This window comes from Camelus ferus, chromosome 17 (assembly GCF_009834535.1).
Source record: "Camelus ferus isolate YT-003-E chromosome 17, BCGSAC_Cfer_1.0, whole genome shotgun sequence".
Classification (NCBI taxonomy): Eukaryota; Metazoa; Chordata; class Mammalia; order Artiodactyla; family Camelidae; genus Camelus; species Camelus ferus.
This window is the reverse complement of record NC_045712.1, coordinates 35266310-35284962: the sequence shown is the minus strand read 5'-3', so window position 1 is coordinate 35284962 and position 18653 is coordinate 35266310. Positions and strand designations below refer to the sequence as shown.

The window sequence follows — 18653 nt, the reverse complement described above, 5'->3', positions numbered from 1 at the left end:
ATGGTTAGAAGTGGCTTGTGGCTACTCTCCTGGATGGTGTCGTTCTAGAGGGTGGGCAATCCCTGAACGGATCCATTACATTTCCAAACGGTCCCACGAGAGACGGGCGTCAGAATCCCTGGAGTGAGCTCTCCCTCCCTCCCTCTGCCCTGGAGCACGGGCGAGGGCAGGTGGGTGGCTCTCACACCCAGGAGGGCGTCCTTGCTCACCTTAGTGCCTCCCCTGGCCACGGCCCTTGGTGATGTCGCACAGGTCTCAGCCTGCCTGAATGCTCTCAGACCAGTGCTCCCTGGACTTCCATGGTATGAAGCCAGTGAGGGGGGCACTGCTGAACCGCAGACTCTGACTTGGGATGGGACCTGAGACTCTGCATTTCTCACAAGCCCCAAATAAGGCTGCTGCTGCTCTGGGACCACACTTTGAGCTGTGAGGTTTTAGACAGTTGTCTTGAAATGTCACTTAGCTCGGCTCACATGTGCAGTGACAGCTAGCATAGTAGCTCACATTAATATCTGTGCCCTCTCTGCCACATCTCTTCTCTAGAGACTTTTAAAAGCATGCTCTGTGAAAACAGGATGGGTTAAATCAGTTCATACTACGCAGAGCCATAAAAATGCCTGAAGTTCTCACCAAGAGAATAAAGTTAAGGGCATATTCATCTCGTAAAGAAAATAACAGCTAACATTTACTGAGCATTTACTATGTGCTGGACATAATGCTATGCACATAACGAGTGAGCATTATCTCATTTAATCCTCACAACAACCCTTTCTACAGATGAGGAATGCAAGGCACAGAGAAGCTAAGTAATGCACCTGAGGTTACACAGCAGATGAGCCATGACTCAAATCTAAGCAGTCTGCTGGGACCCCCACCCTATACCTACAACTTTGGTTCAAAGCTCAGAAACAAGGATCTCTGTTGGGGGTGGACACACTCTTTCTAAGAAAAATATGGTTAAATAAATAACTGCTTGCAAATATCTGAGGTAGCTTTATTCACAATGACCAAACATGAAGTACCCAAGATGTCCATCCACAGGTCAAAGGATAAACAAACTGGGGTCCATCCAGACAACAGAATTATTATTCAGGGATAAAAAGAAAAGAACTATCATAACACAAAAAAAGACATGCAGGAACCTTAAATGCACATTACTAAGTTATAGAAGCCACTCTGAAAAGGCTGCATAACGTGTGGCATTCTGGAAAAGGCAAAACTATGGAGACAGTAAAAAGCTCAGTGTTCGCCAGGGGCCTGGGGGAGAAGGACATGAACAGGTGGAGCTATTTTAAGGCAGTGAAACTATCCTGTTTGACATCGTAATGGTGGATATATGACGTTATGCATCTATCAAAACCCACAGAACGCACAACACAAAGAGTGAACCCTAATGTAAGCGATGGTCTTATTTAGTTAATAATAACGTGTTACTACCATCTCATCAGTTGCAACAAATGTACCACAGCAATACAGGATGTTAAAAGCAGGGAAAATGTGGACCGCTGGGGAGAGGTTGGGAGAGAGGAGGTGTAATGGGAACTCTGTATTTTCTCCTCAATTTTTCTGTAAAGCTAAAACTGCTTTTTTAAAAGCTTATTAATTGAAATAGAACATGTTTAATGCACAAAATTTTATGTCTAACTTTGGGAAGGGGGTGCCAAAGACCCTCCCCCAATGAAAAAACTCCTGTCCTAGTATATATGACTCATCCACCCTGTCCCTCCCCACTCCTAGAATCCACCGAATGTCTGGCAAGAGTGGATACTTTGCACATTTCTGTTGATTCACTTAAAAAGCAAAGACTTAGCACAATGCCTGGCACACAGCAGGTGCTCAATACTACTTGCTGGGTGAATAAACATAAGGCTGGAATTCTAAAAACATGGCCTAAGAGTCCCTGGAGACAGGCTCGCAGATGCTCCTCTCCCGTGTTGGTACAGCCAGAGGCCTCCCTTTCCACGGCCCACCTGCGGCCGCTCCTGGTGACATCCCTCTCCCCTAAGAGACTGCAAACCCTCAAGGGCAAAACCACCACCTGATTCATCCCTCGAACTCCTCCTGCATGGGCAGGTCTCGCACACAGCAGGTGCACCCTGAATGTTTGCTGACATCTTTGTCTCTTTCCTCTGCAGTGCCCTTGGGCTTCTGCAAGCAGCCACAGACTCACACGAGGGCACTAACTCCAGCCACGTCTACCCGTAAACCTGGCACAGCACAGCTGGAGGGCTGCTTCTCATAGATCCCACGACGCAGCAAAGCCTCTCCCCCTCCCCCAAATCAAGGCCATTTGATCTGTGTCTCCACTTCTTCCCTCTTCACTGCCAAACTTACTCTATTTTCTCTTTCTATGCACCTGGAGAAGTTTACACATGCTGTTTCATCTAACCTTACCGATCTACAAGGGGGCACGAGGCAGTGAAGGCTGGACTCTGATCTCTAGAACCTTATGAGAGAGGAAACTGAGTCTCAAGAGAGAGTGAGTCACCTGCTCAAGGTCACACAGCGGGTGAGTCAGAGGCAGGCATTCAAATGCAGCTGTTTCACTCTGAAACTCTCTGCCAGCCGCCAAGCTCTGCTGAGCATCTCGTCTTTGTAATCTTCTGTAGTTACAGCTTTGTTTGTGCCAGTCAACCTCTTGCCCAGAAACACTTAACAACTCCCTACAGACCACTGGATGAAGTCTTAAACTCTTTAGGCATAACACCTGACGTTTCCAATGAGGGGGCCTCAGTCTGCTGTCTCAATCTTATTTCTTATTTCTTATGATTCCCTGTCACAAACCTACCCTGTAGCCTCACTGAACTACTTACCATTTCCTCCATAGATGCAGAATTTGCTTACCTTCAAATAGCTTCCCCTTTCCCACCCTTTAAGGATCAAATCAAAGGCTACCTATTTTATAAAGCCTTCTCTGGGACATGCAATTGGAAATAACTGTGTTCTCTTCTGACTGTTTGCAGGCCTTTATCTAAACCACCATATGGTATCCACCTATCCATCCATCCATCCACCTACCTGTCTGTCTACCCATCTACCCATCCACCCATCCATTACATCCACCCACCCATCCATATACCCATCCAACCATCTATCCACCTACCTGTCCATCTACTCATCTACCCATCCACCCTTCCACTCACCCATCCATCCATCCATCCATTCACCCATCCATCCATCCATCCACTCACCCATCCATCCATCCATCCACTCACCCATCCACTCACCCATCCATCCATCCGTCCATCCACTCACCCATCCATCCGTCCATCCACTCACCCATCCATCCATCCATCCATCCACCCATCCACTCACCCATCCATCCATCCATCCATCCACTCACCCATCCACTCACCCATCCATCCATCCATCCATCCATCCATCCATCCACTCACCCATCCACTCACCCATCCATCCATCCACCCATCCACTCACCCATCCATCCATCTGTCCATCCACTCACCCACCTGCCCACCTATCCACTCATCCTAGTATTGACTGGGAGCCTAGCATGCGTCAGGCTCTGTGCGAGGTGCCAGGGAGTCCACAGCGGACAACACAAACAGGTTCTTTGCTTATATGGAGCGGACATTCTAACCCAGGGAAACAAACAGGGAGGCTTCAACAAATGAACACGTGAGATTGTTCAGACAACCATTACTCCTATGAATAAAGTAAAACAGGGGCTTGGTAAAAGTCACAGGGTTTTAGTGGGGAGGTTTGAACTCAGCTGATCAGACGTGACTTTGGAGTGGAGACCTGGGGGGTGAGAGGGAGGTGGCCATGGGACCATCTGATGGAACAGTGGTCCGGACAGAGGGCCTGGGATACCCAGGGCCATGTGGGAGATGGGGCGAGGCCATGGAGGACTCCTCAGTCTTGGCCATGTGTGTAGTCTGAATTTTAATCCCAGTGCGAGGGGAAGCTGCTGGAGGTTGTAAGCAGGAAAGTCAGACTTCTGCTTCTGGTCATGACTGAGAGACTGGTAAAAAAAAAAAAAAAAAAAAAGTGGTCCTCCTGCCATAATTGGATAAATTAAATGACAAGTTTGTTAAGCACGGGGTCTGGTATAGACTCAGCTGTCAAGAAATGACAACCAGTATCACTGCTCTTATGGGTAACTGAGCAGCTCTCCGACCACCAAAACTGCAGATTAGTAAGGTACTGCTAAAACCGCTGAAAACTCAAAAGCACAAAACTTCACCTCTGCGGCTGGAAGAATTCAGTGGGTGCCTAGCAATGCACAGAATCTCAATGTTGTGTATAGGCATTCTGATTCCACTGGCAGGCACCTCTTGAGGAATTTCAAACAGTAAGGAAAAGAACAAACATTCACTACCTGTAACAGCACATGATGCCAGGTCGGCCACACATCTCTAACTCTGGAGAAGTTTACCTATGACTGGAAGGAGTACACCTATGTCAGGTGACTTCCAACCCCCACGCACCCCTTCCCCACTCTCATCACTGGTTTTTATTGTGTGTCCTTCCTGAGAGATTGCCATCTCGTTGAAGGCAAGAACAGTGTGTGATCTGATTCTGCAGCCCTCTGCCTGGTCCTGAGTGGACAATAAACCAGCATGGGGGAGCAGTGACCCTCCCTCAGGATCAAATACACCAAAAAGAAACCTTGGGGGGTGTTCCATTCCCAGGAGTGGCCCCCATGTCAGTGAGGTTTGCAGTCTTTTCAAAAACATATCCAATATCTCTAAATTGATGTCAGTTTTGTCAGTTTTGGTTTGACCATCCAACAGCCAAGAGGCCCATTTTCCCTTGGGTCCTTGCCTGGAATCAGAGTACACTGCCACCAGGTGGCAGCAGTTCCACGGTCACGCCCATGAGGCTCATCAGGTAGGGTTTTAACCCAGGGGTCTGCTTTTCCCTGACTTGTCCTCCTGTGGGGTGGGGAGGGAGAGAGATCCGGTGCTCTGAGGGCTCCTGCTGTTTGGGCATCCTGGTGCCCCATCCCCAGGATCTGGACACCTTGGCTGCAGGCTCCGCAGGGGACTTGCACACGCCCTGAGAAAGCAGGCCCCGCGACTTGGATCTGAGACAGGTCTTTCTGTTTTGCTCTGAGAACACACACTAGAAACCCAGTGCAGAGCAGGAGTGGCAGGAATCTGGGGCAGGGAAAATGTGGTCTCCTGCAAGAGCCCCTGCACCCCTCAACGACCGAAAAGGTAGAAAATAAAAACTGTGAGCGGGGGAAATGCAGTGGAAGCACTTCACAATTCAGAGAGAGCACAGGGCTGACAGTGAAGACAGACAGATGTTTAGAAGGTTGTGACAGACCACGGAACGCAAATGGCCGGGGGACAAAGACGGGGTGCGGGGTCGCCTCAAGTGCTTGATGAGAAACTGAACGTACTGGGCCCACAGTAAAGGTGCTCGGCTCTGCGTTCACGGCCTTCCCCTTAGGCTGTGGGGCCTGGACCCGTCCTGCCTAGTGCCGGTGGCCTGGAGGCACGAAGGGGAGCACGGCCGAGTTCCTGACGCCCCGCTACGTGGCAGGCCCTGGCCAGGCACCCAAACTAAAAACCAGAAGTGCGCTGGCATTTCCGGGCGCTACCCGGGCGGGCAGGTGACAGCCCTGAGCCCAGGGAGGCAGAGGGGCAGATGCTCAAGGGCAGTAGTGACCCAAACCGCCTTCCCTCAACACCAGATTCCACTGCGCTGAAAACCCCTGTCTCTGGAGAGCACACCCTCAGCTGCAGTGTGTGTGGTGTCACCAGAGAGCAAGGTTACACAGGCTCTGTCAGGAACTGCCCCTCATTCGTTCCTTCAAAAACTATGCACTGAGGCCCTACTGTGCAGCAGGCACCATTCAGGGCTGGAGATCTAAGGGTGAATGTAGCAGATCAGTCCTTCGCCCTCACGGAGCTTACAGCACAGAGAGTGGAGGGCAGTGACACAGAACGACCAAGTCCGGGACACTCCATGTGTCACGGGGAAACCAAAGGTGGGCAGGATGTCCAGAGGGAGCTCCCCACCATGGTCCCCTAGAAACGACAACAGCAGGAGGCACAGCCCTTTAGACCTGAAAACGACTTCAAGTTTTCAACCGTGAGGAAGGTGTCTTCGGCTCCCAGGCTCCCACCACCGAGCTCTTTACTCACTTTCTGGAGCTTTTGCTCCTGCCTCACTGGCCCCTGTGAACACACCCACCAGGCCCTCCAGCTCAATACTTCGTCTTGCGGGGGTGGGGGTGGGGGTGGGGGTGGTGTGGAATCCCTGCCACACAAGCCCAGAGGCGCCAGGAGGGCCCCTCAAAGGGGATTTCCCCTTGTAGAAAGCGCTGGGGGAGATGGGGTCCAGAGCTTTGCACCAGTCAGGCCCCTTTTGTCCCTTTGTAAATGCAAATGGCACAGCAGATAGGCGTGTCTAAGCCCCTTGTAAGCAGCAGGGGAGGGGAGCGGCCAGGATCTGGAGTTAATGGAGATCCAAGATCCTGGAGAGGCCGCAGGGCTGCATCTGAGTTTCTCACCACCCTGGCTGGGATGCGGGGAGAAGTGTCCAGTGTGTGTGAAGGCCCCTGAGGACCGTCTTCTCCTGTTGGTCATTGCCTCCCCTCCCCGTGGTGACCTGCACAGGCACCACCCCAGGCCTCTGAACCCCCAAACGCGTCTTCAGAGAAGGGAAGCTCTGACGGTAACGTGCAGCCCCCCCGGCTACCCCTGGAGCACGCGGACAGGGCCTGTATCTCAGGCTGCAGGAGAGACGAGGGGACGTGGGGGTTCTGTCTAACGCCTGCAGCAGCAGCTCCCAGCACCCCCGAGACCCCCAGCAAGTAAGCCCCTGGGAAGGCAAGACACGAAAGGGAGGGCAAGAGTGCAGCTGCTTCACATCCGCTTGGATGCATAAAAGGTTGAATCGTTCACTGGCTTTGGCACAAGGACCATTATCAGGAACAAGCCGCCACGTTCTTCTCAACAGACTGGAAGGAAGGACGAGAAGCTGTGATCTCGCCCATCTCTCTCCCCTCTTCTCATAGGGAGAGGAACTCGGGCGAGGAGAGGTGCTCTGCCCTCTTCCACCAGACTGTGGGCCCCTTGCAGGGAAGAGGGTCTCACTCATTCTACACACTGCGTGTCTGGCACATGGACGCATGCAGTGAGCATTTGGAATGAACCAAGGGGCAGCTTTGTTGGGCTCTGGTGACAGATGAGTGGTACAGGACATAGGGATCCCCATCCTCATGGAGTCTGCAGACCAGGGAGGTGCGCATTTCACCCCCTGCCAGCCCTCAGTCCACCAGACACCACCTTCATCCCCAGGGGCTGGATGGAGCAGCCCAGGGGACCAATGAGGCTCAGAGGCCGGAGATCTGAATACGTCCTGAAGCTCACGCTCTGAGCTGCCCTCCGACCTCCCTGGGGCTCTCTGTCCCCCATCACCTCTCACTCCCAGCTCTCCATCTATGTGGCTCCAGAATCAACCCTCAAGTTCCTGATAGCCCCAGGAGGCCTGGCATTGCATCTCCTAGACCCTCCCCAAGAGACAAGGGTGCTCACTCTCCCAGAGCAGCCGAACTACTAGGCCTAGTGACACTTTCTGGGAACTTTCCCCCTTGCTGCGATTTGAAGTGCACACAGGAAACTAAGTCAGGATAATTACTCAGAAAAAAAAAATCTGGAATTGCTTAAAAGGAAAACACTACCAAGAGATTTAAGACCACGTCTTTTACTAACCTCCTGATAGAACATTTCCAGCTTTCTCCAGCTGCGAGAGCTGGCCTCTGGTGTGGAGGGGGAGCATGTGGCTATGGCAAGTCCTACCACCACCCAGATGTTCCTCCAGCCCCGGCGGTGTCCCCAACTTCACCCAGCCACCTTCCACGTGCACTATTTTTGCCATGTCCATGTTTGTTTTAATATTTATTTAATACTATCCTTAAATTAAACTTGTTTTGTTTTTTAAATCATATACACATGTATGATTTGATGGATATTTATTTCCAATATTTCCTATGATAAACTTTTTTTTTCTTTTTAGCAAACCTATGTGCACGCCTCCTAGTGCACATGTATAAGTGATGTTCTGGGTGGCAGCCTCTGCGCATGTCTGGTTTTCAAAGTTCTTGCCCAATTACCCTTCAGAGTATGTATCCATGTGGTTGTGGGGAGGGCTGTCATGTGTATGTGTGAGTGTGTATACCGTCAGCCCTCTGTATCCACGGGTTCCACATCTGTGGATTCCACCAACCACATGCAGAAAATACTACATGATCTGCGGTTGGCAGAATCCACAGATGCAGGTCCTGTGGATACGGAGGTCCGACAGTAAGGGACTTGAGGATCTGCGGATTTTAGTATCTTCCAGAGATTGGTTCCAGGACCCGCCATGGATACCAAAATCTGTAGATGCTCAAGTCCCATTGTCGGCTCCCTGCATCCAGAATTCCACATCCTGGGACTCAACCAACCACACGGTGTCTTGTACTGCAGAATTTAATGGAAAAAAAATCCAGGTATAAATAGACCTGCATGGTTCAAACGTGTGCTGTTGAAGGATCAGCTCTGCATGTGTGTGTATTCTGATGTGGCTGATATCTGGATTTTTTCCTAATGCACGTTAAAATAAATACATAACAATAAAAGGAAAAGAACAGTCCTCCATGGACTGAGTCATCATACTTGAACTTCACAGCCATCTGATGGGGCAGACAAGTACAATCTGGGGTCCCCATTCTAGGAAAGAGGCGACTGGGCCCCAGGTCAGGTGGGGAGCTTTGCTCAAGGCCATATTACCAATGACAGGAGAATAGGAATCAAAACCAGAGCTCTCTACTTCATCATGGTCTGGAATATGTACAAATGAGAACAGTGGTAACTAGGTGGTGTGGATCTGTTTTCTTCTTAAGACCTCATCTCCATTCATTTAGGAGTGGTCCTGCCCAGAACCTGGAGCCCTGGGCTCTACAGTCCTCACTGGGTTGCTAAGCTGCTGTGTAGCTTGGCCTCTCTGACCAGGATCTCTCTATCTGTTGAGTAGATGTCCTAGCTGGGGCGCTGTGATTCTACTGACCTGCTTACAGGCTGCCTTCCCTTGGCACACAGAGACAAGCTTTGCATGATGCACAAGCCTCCAAAGTTTGTGGAGTCGTCAAAACCCTTATGTGGACTCAACATGCCTGTACACCCCTCACTACCTGCCTTTCAGCCCCCAGAGCAGATTGAGAGCAGGTACAGGGCTGCTCCCACCTCCCTCTCCAGCCATGCTGGGCCCTTCCTGCAACACACCCCAGCTTCCAAAAACACAAGCTATGTGGAGGTTTGTTCTCCTTTCCCTTTGGGGTCACTGTCCTTATCTCTGCCCCAAACAGTCAGCAATAACTGTTGCTTTTTGGTGGAGATACACACACGCACAAACACATCCATTTCCTGGCCACCACTGACAGAGACAAGAAGCATGACAGCTCACAGATCCGGCAAGCTGGGGTTTTTTAGACTTCTCGCTAAAGCAACAAAATCTTTTCTTTAGAAACCAAAATAGCTCTGGCTCTTACATTCGTTCAGCAAACATTTATTGAGCTATTATGTACCAGGCACTGAGCTAGCCAGGGACTAGGGACACAGTGGTGGGCAAGACCCTGCTTCCACGCTGCCATCCTAGCGAGCCCGTCCCTGGCCACTCACTGAAAATCACAGCCCTTTCCCCCCAGCACTCTCTCTCCATAACCACACTTTGTCTCCGTGGTTCTTGCCACCTGAGGGACTGCATCTTTTACTTGTTAGTTTTGTTTACTGCCTTCTTCCCCAACCAGAATATAATAATCTCCGATACAGCATGGGCACTCAGTGAGTATATGCTGCAAATAAATAAATGGACAAGAAATAAATTATATAGGAAATATATATATATATATATGTATGTATGTGTGTATATGTGTGTGTGTGTGTGTGTGTGTAGACGATTATATGATTATTTCACTACAAAAAGAATAAGTACTTTGGAAAATAAGTCCAGGGGTACATGGTTGACAGTTGGGACAAACTTGCCTGACCAAATAACGTTTAAACTGAACCCTAAAGGGTGAACAGATGTTATTCAGGCAAGGTGGGGAAGAAGGGTCTGAGAAGGAAAGAGAGTTCCCAGCAGAGAAACAGCATTTGCAAAGGTCCTGAGGCAGAAAGGACGCCAATGTCTAGAATTCTAATGTCTGGAAGGATAGAGGAAGAGAATAATGGGGGAGTGTAGCAAGGAGGCAGCTCATGGAGGATCTTAGAGGCCCCACCATTTGGATCTTATTCCAAAGACCACAGGGAACCCCAGAAGGGATTTAAAAACAGAGGTGCCTATCAGATCTATATTTCCAAAAGATCATTCTGTTGCTGGCAGAGTAGACTAGAGGGGTCAAGAGACATTTGTGGAAGAGTAATTAGGAGAACTGCTGGAGTTGTCAAGTGGGAGATGGTAGTGGTCAGAATGAGGCTGGTGGCAGCTAAGGCAGAGAGCAACATGGATGCAGTGGGGGCTCAGGTGGGGGTCAAAGTCCATTGACCTTCCCCTCACAGGTGTCTGAGGGTTCTCCAGCTCAGGGATCAGTAAACTTCCTCTAGAAAAGACTAGATAGTAAGTATTTCATGTTTTGCAGGTGTGCAGGAGAGAGTTACCGTCGCAGGCCCGATGCTACTCTCCAGGGGGTCCTGCTTGCACTGGTGTCTGGGAACTCTGCTAAGATGTCCCCCGTGGCACTAAGCGATGCGGTTGTTTTATATGCCTGGGACACTCAATTCTGCTGGAGCAGGCTGCCTGGGCTGTTTGTACAAGCAATGCAATTTACGGTGAATGCCTGCTTTCCTGCTGAGGGCCTGGAATGCTGAGGACTGCGATCGATCACGCAGACAGAAAGTACCCATACACTCCATAAAACATTCCCACTAGAAACCTGGACTAGGAGTCTGGAGCAGGTTCCTCTGGGCAGGAGTGCTGCCGCATTTCAGCGCTGGAAGGAGCAGGGCCTGCGCAGCCCCTCCTGGCTGGGGGGAGAACCCCGTAAGCCTGCGTGCGGATTCCTCCAGATGCTGCCTCGTGTGTCTTTCTCTCACTGATATTGGAAATGAATCTTACCCAAGAGCATAACTGCGTCTGCATCTCGCAAACCTTTCTAATAAGTCACTGAATGTGGGGTGGTGACGGGGGGCAGGTCTTGGGACCCTTGAATCAGGGGGGTCAATATGGTTTCTGCCTCAACTACTCATTTCTGCCTTTGAGCTATGCCTTTGAACAGCCACAGACAATAAGTTAAAAATTAATCATACTGTAGCTGTGTTCCAATAAGACCTTATTTATAAAAATGGGCAGAGGGCTGAAGCTGGCCTGCAGTCATAGCTTGCTGATCCAGGCTCATGGAAAACTCAGGGGTCTCCAAATCTACTTTGAAAACCACTGATTGAATTCACCCTTTCATGTCATTAAGGGAAGCAGAGGCCCAGAAGGAGAAAGAGGGAAGGAACTTGTCCAAGGTCACTCAGGATCAGTGGCAGAACCAGAGGAAGAACCCATGTCCTGACTCCCAGCCCTGTGTGCTTCCACTGCTCTGAGGGGCCAGTTCACAGAACAGCCTTGCAGATGAGTGCTGGCCTAGGAACCAACACCTAAAACGATGGAGCTGGTAAGAAACCGGGATGACTAGGGCAGATGGTCTAAACGGAGAACCGCCCGGCCTCACTTTTGTTCTGCATGTGGGTGTGGGTGTGTGTCCCTGTGTGCATGTGTGTATGCGTGCAAACTCCAAGGTTGTATGTGTTGACGGGATTTCCACAAACTATTCTGATCATCAGAATGGCCTCTGAAGTTTCTTAATGATACAAATTCCCAGGTGCCATCTCAGCCCCTTGACGATACATTTCAACACATGCCAAGGTGTTCTGATGACCAGACAGGTTTGGAAACCCGGGGAGATGCTCGGGACTGACTGACTCTGAGGACCAGCAGAAGGGAGCCCACTGAGCAGAGGAGAGAACAGGACGTCCACCCAGGATCAAGGCAGCATTCGCAGACCTCACAAAAATGCACAGACCAGTGATTTTGGAAATGCGTTTTCCAAAACTGCTTCTTCAACTGAGTCTTTGCCATCAGAGGTTGGAGCTGGTAAGGCCAACCGTCAGGAGCTAATTTCCTTCTTCCTAGGGATTCTGCCTGCAACATAGGCGGCCACTGTCAGGTGCCTGGTGGGGCCCTCACGGCATGGCCAACTGAGACAGAAATGAGCACACAGTCCCACACCACCATCCACTTGAATTCACTGTAATGAGCTATACCTGAGCTGTGTGAACCAGCGCTCTGCAAACATTTCCATCCAAGTTCTCCTAACAGGGGGTGGCTGCAAGCCATAGACAGCAGACCTGAAATTTCTCGCAAGCCTCAGGATCTATACTGAATGCAGATTCCACATTCTACTGCACGATCTATCTTTGTTTTCACAGAAAAACAGGTGCCTCCTCACCCACTCAAATATCTGGTGAATATGTCATTTCACACGTTGGAATTGCTGGCTGTGGGGTGGGGTGGGCTTTAAAGGATACCAATACCTGGGACCTACCTCCTCCAGAGAGTTTATTTTAATTGGTCTGGATTATACTCTGGGAACTGGGATTTTGGGAGGAGGAATTTGGGTTAGCCTGGAGGCTGGGAGCCCAGGGCCCAAAAGATGCTGTTTCCATCTCTTATCTAAGACACCCCCAGGCACACCGCCCCTCCCCACCTAGAGAGGCTTCAGATAAACAGTTACAACCCATGATTCAGAATAGCTGACGCCTTTCCAAAGACAACTGACAGGTCACGGATTATTTTCTTTCTGTGAGCCTCCCCCACAAAAAACAACCACCAGCAAAGATCCAGTTTCCCTCAGAGATGTTCAGCTGCAGAGATTTGTGTTCTCAGGTGGGGAAAAACGTATGTTTTTATTTTTACTGACCTCTAACTGAAGTCATTTCCTTCAGTAACGAATGCAGGCAACAAACCACAATACCGTTAGCAGCAGAAATCCCAGGTATTTTCCGTCATGGTATAGACCCCTCCAAATACCATTTATGCTCATCACTGCTTTGAAGTCGTGGAAATCATTCACCTTATGCTGGATCTTGCTATTTAATGTCACGATAAAGAAGCACATACACTACCACATCACCAATGTCTTTTTTAAAGTTTTGGTGATTGTATTTCAATATATTCGATTCCCCGTGTCTGTAACTTACGCATTGAAAGGTATTATTCTGAGAAGGGGGCTGCAGACTTCCAACTACTCAATGGGCCATTGAGCCTCCATGGAGAAGGCTTCCCAGAGGTGGCGGCCACTGCACAGGAAGCCAGGAACTCTTACCTGTGGGTCGGAGAGCCGGGAGAGGTCGGGGTACAGGTAGAACTTGACGCCTTCAGAGGCCCCGGGCAACGTGACCCCTCGGATCAGGAGGATCAGGAGCATGATGTAGGGGAAGGTCGCGGTGACATACACCACCTGCCCAGGAGAGGAGAGGAAAGAATCAAGACAGGGATAGCAGTGGGCCCCAGGGCAAGCCCCTACGGTCTTGCCAGCAGCAAAGGGCCACCCAGTGCAGTGGTGAGAAGTGAGGCCCTAACACGGCCCGTTCTCTCGCCCCCACCCTCTCAAGGCTGGTCTTCCCATGAGCATCTATGGAGTGCCTACGATGGTGCTAGATCGGCGCTTTCCATTCATTTTTTGCCACAAAGAAAGAAAGAAATACATATGCTATCACAACCCCACAAACACATAAAGCTGAAAGAGGGAGTTTCACAAAATCTTGCTCATCTTACATGTGTGATGCACTCCAATATTTTCTGTCATATTGGTTCAGTTTTTAAAAACCTGGTCATGCCCCTTTAAATTCATGTCACAATTCACCAATGGGTCAAGACACACATTTAAAAAAATAATTAAAAAAATTTTTTATTGAAGTACTCAGTCACAATGTGTCAATTTCTGGTGTATAGCATAATATTTCAGTCATACATATACATACATATATTCATTTTCATATTATTTTTCATTAAAGGTTATTATAACATATTGAATACAGTTGCCTTGCTACACAGAAGAAAATTTTTAAAATCTATTTTATATATAGTAGTTAATAATTGCAAATCTTGAACTCCCAAATTTATCCCTTCCCACCCTCTTCCTCCCCAATAACCACAATATTATTTACTATGCCTGTGAGTCTGTTTCTATTTTGTAGATGAGTTCATTAATGTCTTCTTTTCTTTTTCTTTTTTTAGATTCCATTTGTGAGGTATATGGTATTTTTCTTTCTCTTTCTGGCATACTTCACTTAGAATGACAATCTCCAGATCCATCCATGTTGTTGTAAATGGCATTATTTTATTCTTTTTTATGGCTGAGTAGTATTCCATGGTATAAACAGACCATAGCTTCTTTATCCAGTTATCTGTCAAATAGTGCTGCTATGAACATTGGGGTATAATATCTTTTTGAATTAGAATTTCCTTCAGATAAATGCCCAGGAGTGGGATTGCTGGATCATGTGGTAAAAGATGCACATTTTTGAAAATCACTGCTCTAAATGAAAATCAAGTTTTCACAGCCAAAGACAGGACAGGATAGGAAAGGATCAGATAAAACCGAGAAGGGAACGGGAGGGGAGCTGTTTAGAGTGGAAAAGGCCTGGTGTTTTCCTGGGATCATTCCAGCCTGGTCTGCTTGGAAGCAGGCAACTGGACCCGATGAACCCGAGAGGCCCTTTCAGCCCGTGGATTCTGTGTAAGAATCAAGGCAGTGAAAGAAACACCGTCTTCCGTAAGTTTCCTTGCACAAGAGCCTCTTGGAAGGAAACAGCAACATCAGACAGACCACAGGAGCTCCTGTTCTGGGGGTCGTGCCCCTCCCTGAGGTCCTCTCAGGACTCAGCGTCCCCTCCTGGTCTCCTTTTTCCTCCCTGGTCACATTCTCTCTTCTCATCACTCAGCTCCTTCCTCCCAGTGGGAACGGCCTATTCCATCCATTCAGAGCAGCAACTTGCTAATGTCTGGGACCATGGACACCTCTGAGCATCTGCCGACAGCTACAGACCCTCCCCTCTCCCCCTCCTCCAACAAGTGTGCAAAGAACAGATGTGAGTACTAGCTTTTGGATGGTTCAGAGGCTCAGACTCCTTGGGTAAAGAACCTGCGCTCTAAGACCTACCACCTTAACCCCTCCTTCACTGCTGGAGCCTCTCACCCCTCTCGATGCAGGGTTTCTTTCGCCAGCAATGTAGGAAGATAATGTAGGCAGATGAATAATACCCAGTTGTAATCGGGGAGCACAAAGGATGGTGGAGCACAGAGAAGGGAGCGGCTAACCTCAGGGGCAGTCAGGGAGGGCTCCTCCAAGGAGGTGCTCCAGGTGTTGGCCCATAAAGGACGAATAGGAGTTGAGGACTTGGGACACAGAGGTGGAAGGAAGAAGGAACAAATCCTAGGACATGCCAAGCACGTTACACACAACGATAGAAATGGCTACGTTTATTCACCACTTCCACATACCAGGCATTCATTCTTTGGATAATCATGATTATCCTCTTTCTAGACATGAGGAAGCTCAGAGGGGCCACTGCTAATGCATCTAGGGTGGCCCAGCTAAGGAACGGCAGATGCGAGATTTACAAGGAGGCCCGGCTGACTTCAAACTCACACAATCGACTATCAGGCTGTGTACATGACTCTCACGACAGCCAAGCAAACTCAGTGCTGTTTTCCCCATCTTAGAGATGACTCTCAGAGAAGGCAGGTCATTTGGTTGGTAAGCAACAAAGCAGCGATTTAAACTCAGTCCTCAAAAAGCTGGAAATGAGAAACATCAGGGTGTGGTGTCAACGGGTCCTGCCCACACAACCTGGGAGGCTGGGAAATCTCATGCAGGCCCTAACCCGTGGTGACAACGATGAGGCCACCCTCAGTCTTCTCACAGCTCCAAGCCACCAGCTTCGGTAGCCCTGTTCCCAAATCAACCCTCGGCTCAATCTACACGTCATGTCATCAATATAAACAATCCCTTTTTTAAGAAACAGGGTTTAATTTTGTTAAATTACAGCTCTATATATTCATTTGAACCAACTGGCCTCTCAAATGTTCTGGTGATTGTTTTTTGAGGGGGGAGGCAATTAGGTTTATTTTTTATTTATTTATTTATTTATTTATTTATTTATTTATTTATTTATTTATTTATTTAATGGAGGTACTGGGGATCGAACCTAGGACCTTGCGCATGCTAAGCACGCACTCTACCACTGAGCTACACCCTACCCCAAACAATTTCTTGCTGTCATATATAATGTAATCCAGAGAAGGTGAAGGCAAGTCAGATAAATAATGAGAAGCTAGCAATTAACAATAATAATAATAACAACAACAGCAAATTAGGGACCAGGAAGCAGCAAGGGTTGATGGTTCCTGTCCAGAGACCTAAGAGTGCTGTAAAATCTCCACTCTCTTAGCTTACAAAACTGTCATACGTCTGCAGCATTTCATAAGTTCTTGATTTTCTTCCTTCAAAATGACCCCACTCCCTAGTCAACCAGCTTATGTCTATAAAGCTGGGGAGGCTAAAATCTACTGCTTTCATTGTATAATTTCTACTGTTCTCTGTTGTATGGCAGAAGATTAATTATCCAGAATGCCCAAGACCTGATTCATGACATTTCTGGAGCTTAACCCCCAATGCTCACAAAATTTAGGAAAAAGAACATTATCATGTAAAACACAAGAACAAATGAAAATCACAGAAATATGTCCTTCATCTGTGGGATCATCCCGATGTGACTACATTTGTTGGTTGTGCTCTGCCTGGTCTGTATGGAGTGGACTGGGCCACTGGCATGTCATTAAGGGGCATTTATAGCCTGGCCAAATGCAACATGTAGAGTAGATTGCTCCTCGGTCAGCACAGTGACATGATTTATTAAATGGCTGATGATTATTTTGAAGCAATTCCATTGTTCAGAGTTCTAAGTAGATGCTCTGCCTCTATATTATTTTTAGGAAAACTCTACTCCCTCCACAGGCACCCACACTCTCCTTTTTACACTCATTTAATAAAACTACACGGGAAAGAAAATATTCAGGTGAACTGCCCAGAGACCACAGCGCAGACAACGAAGTCAGGCTGCCAAAATGAAACCACTGGCTGGCAGGCATTAGCTAGAAAAATTCCTTTATAAGCCGACGTTTGAGAGCCTCGAGTCAGGGTACAAAAGGTGGCTTAGGGGCATCATTATGTAATGCACACAAGTGGAGAGCAGTGTGAAAGCTGAAACGCAGCGCTGGCCCAGCTCTTCTAAAAGGCCCTTCTAATCTGTCTCTATCCCGGACATGTGAACATCACCTTTGATTTTTCCCGAGAACAGCCGCAGAAGGTCCAAACAAACAGAACTCGTCATCAAGAGCTTGCACAGAAATGGCATGCACGCAGCCACGCCCTTCCTGTGCTCCTGCCAGACATCACTAGTTGATCACAATACACCTAAGCCTGGATGTGACCTTAGGACGCTCTGCACAGGACTCCACACAGTGCCATCATCAACTGGGGAGAAACCCACTATCTGTTTCCCTTGGTCTGGTCCATTTTTCACTTATGCACTTGCAGTCTGCTGCAGGGTCTCAGTCCTGGCCCTGACAATGGTAAGACCAGGTCCTGTGCTCAAGGAAAGAACTGCTGAATGTGTGCATGTGAGTGGGGTGCCTGGGGTCGTGAACCCACTGGCGCAGCGTGCAGCCAGAAAAGGACGCTACAGAGACAGGCTGGAGGGTCTCTGTAAAGGGATGAAGCCTTCTGTGGGCTGTGATGGCGAGGCTGGAGCTTGATCTCCAGTAGGAACGGGAGAGGCTCAGTCAGGCAAGGAAGGTACAGAACCAGCCAAGAATGAGGAAATGAGCACAGAATCTGGTCCACTGGGACATGGAGGCACCTCCAGGCTGTCCTCCAGGTGCTCAAGCCAGGGTCTGCCTTGCCGCTGGCCTCAGCTTCCTCCATGTCCCAGCAGCAGCAGCAAGTCCTGCCAACCTGATCTCCAACTGTATTTGGAAACTACACCTCACCCCTTCATCCTCATCCCCAGGGCCCCCCCGTCACCTTTCTTCTCAGTCATGTGACAAACCCACACGGTGGCCCAAGTGTTAACACTCCGAGTCTGGCCTGTGTCTTCCTGCCCCTGAGTCTCCCTTCCAGTCTCACGCTCAAGCTTGTGGGATATAGAGCAAAGGGCTGGGCTCTGAGTCAGACGACCCTGTGCTCCAACCCTGGCGCTGCCCCGACTTGCTGTGCGACTTGACCGGCCTCCTCCCCTCCCCCAAGCACTCTGCTCTCCGCTGTGCCAGGTTCCTCGCTGCTGGGGAGCGTGCCAGGCCTCCTCCGGGCCTCCCTGCCTTTTCATGCCTCTCTTTGTCCATAAAGTCCATCCTGGCTCCCCGGGCCACCCACAGTGTTAGCCCTGGGTATGCCTGAATCCCCACAAGGCTGAGGATTCCTCAAAGGCAGGGGTCCTGCCTTCCAGCTGCAATGCCACAGTCCCATCTGCCGCATCAGGCAGCAGAGGCCCCCATTGGTGGGTTTGAAGCATCTCAGTCTTGCCTCAGGAGTCGCCCTCTTCCCCTATAAACCATGTCGTCTGGCACGTCCTCCTGGACCCCCACCCCAC

General features: G+C 49.2%; 1 protein-coding gene across 2 annotated transcripts in view; it reads right to left on the bottom strand.

The window, feature by feature from the left end:
- The window catches only part of SLC6A11 (solute carrier family 6 member 11), a 113680-nt gene that overhangs the window by 47268 nt on the left and 47759 nt on the right, over nt 1-18653 (bottom strand). For both annotated transcript variants that reach the window (XM_032458958.1, XM_032458957.1), the window contains exon 6: nt 13325-13459. In XM_032458958.1, the coding sequence (XP_032314849.1) occupies nt 13325-13459 (135 nt within the window). The remainder of the gene's footprint in view (nt 1-13324; nt 13460-18653) is intronic.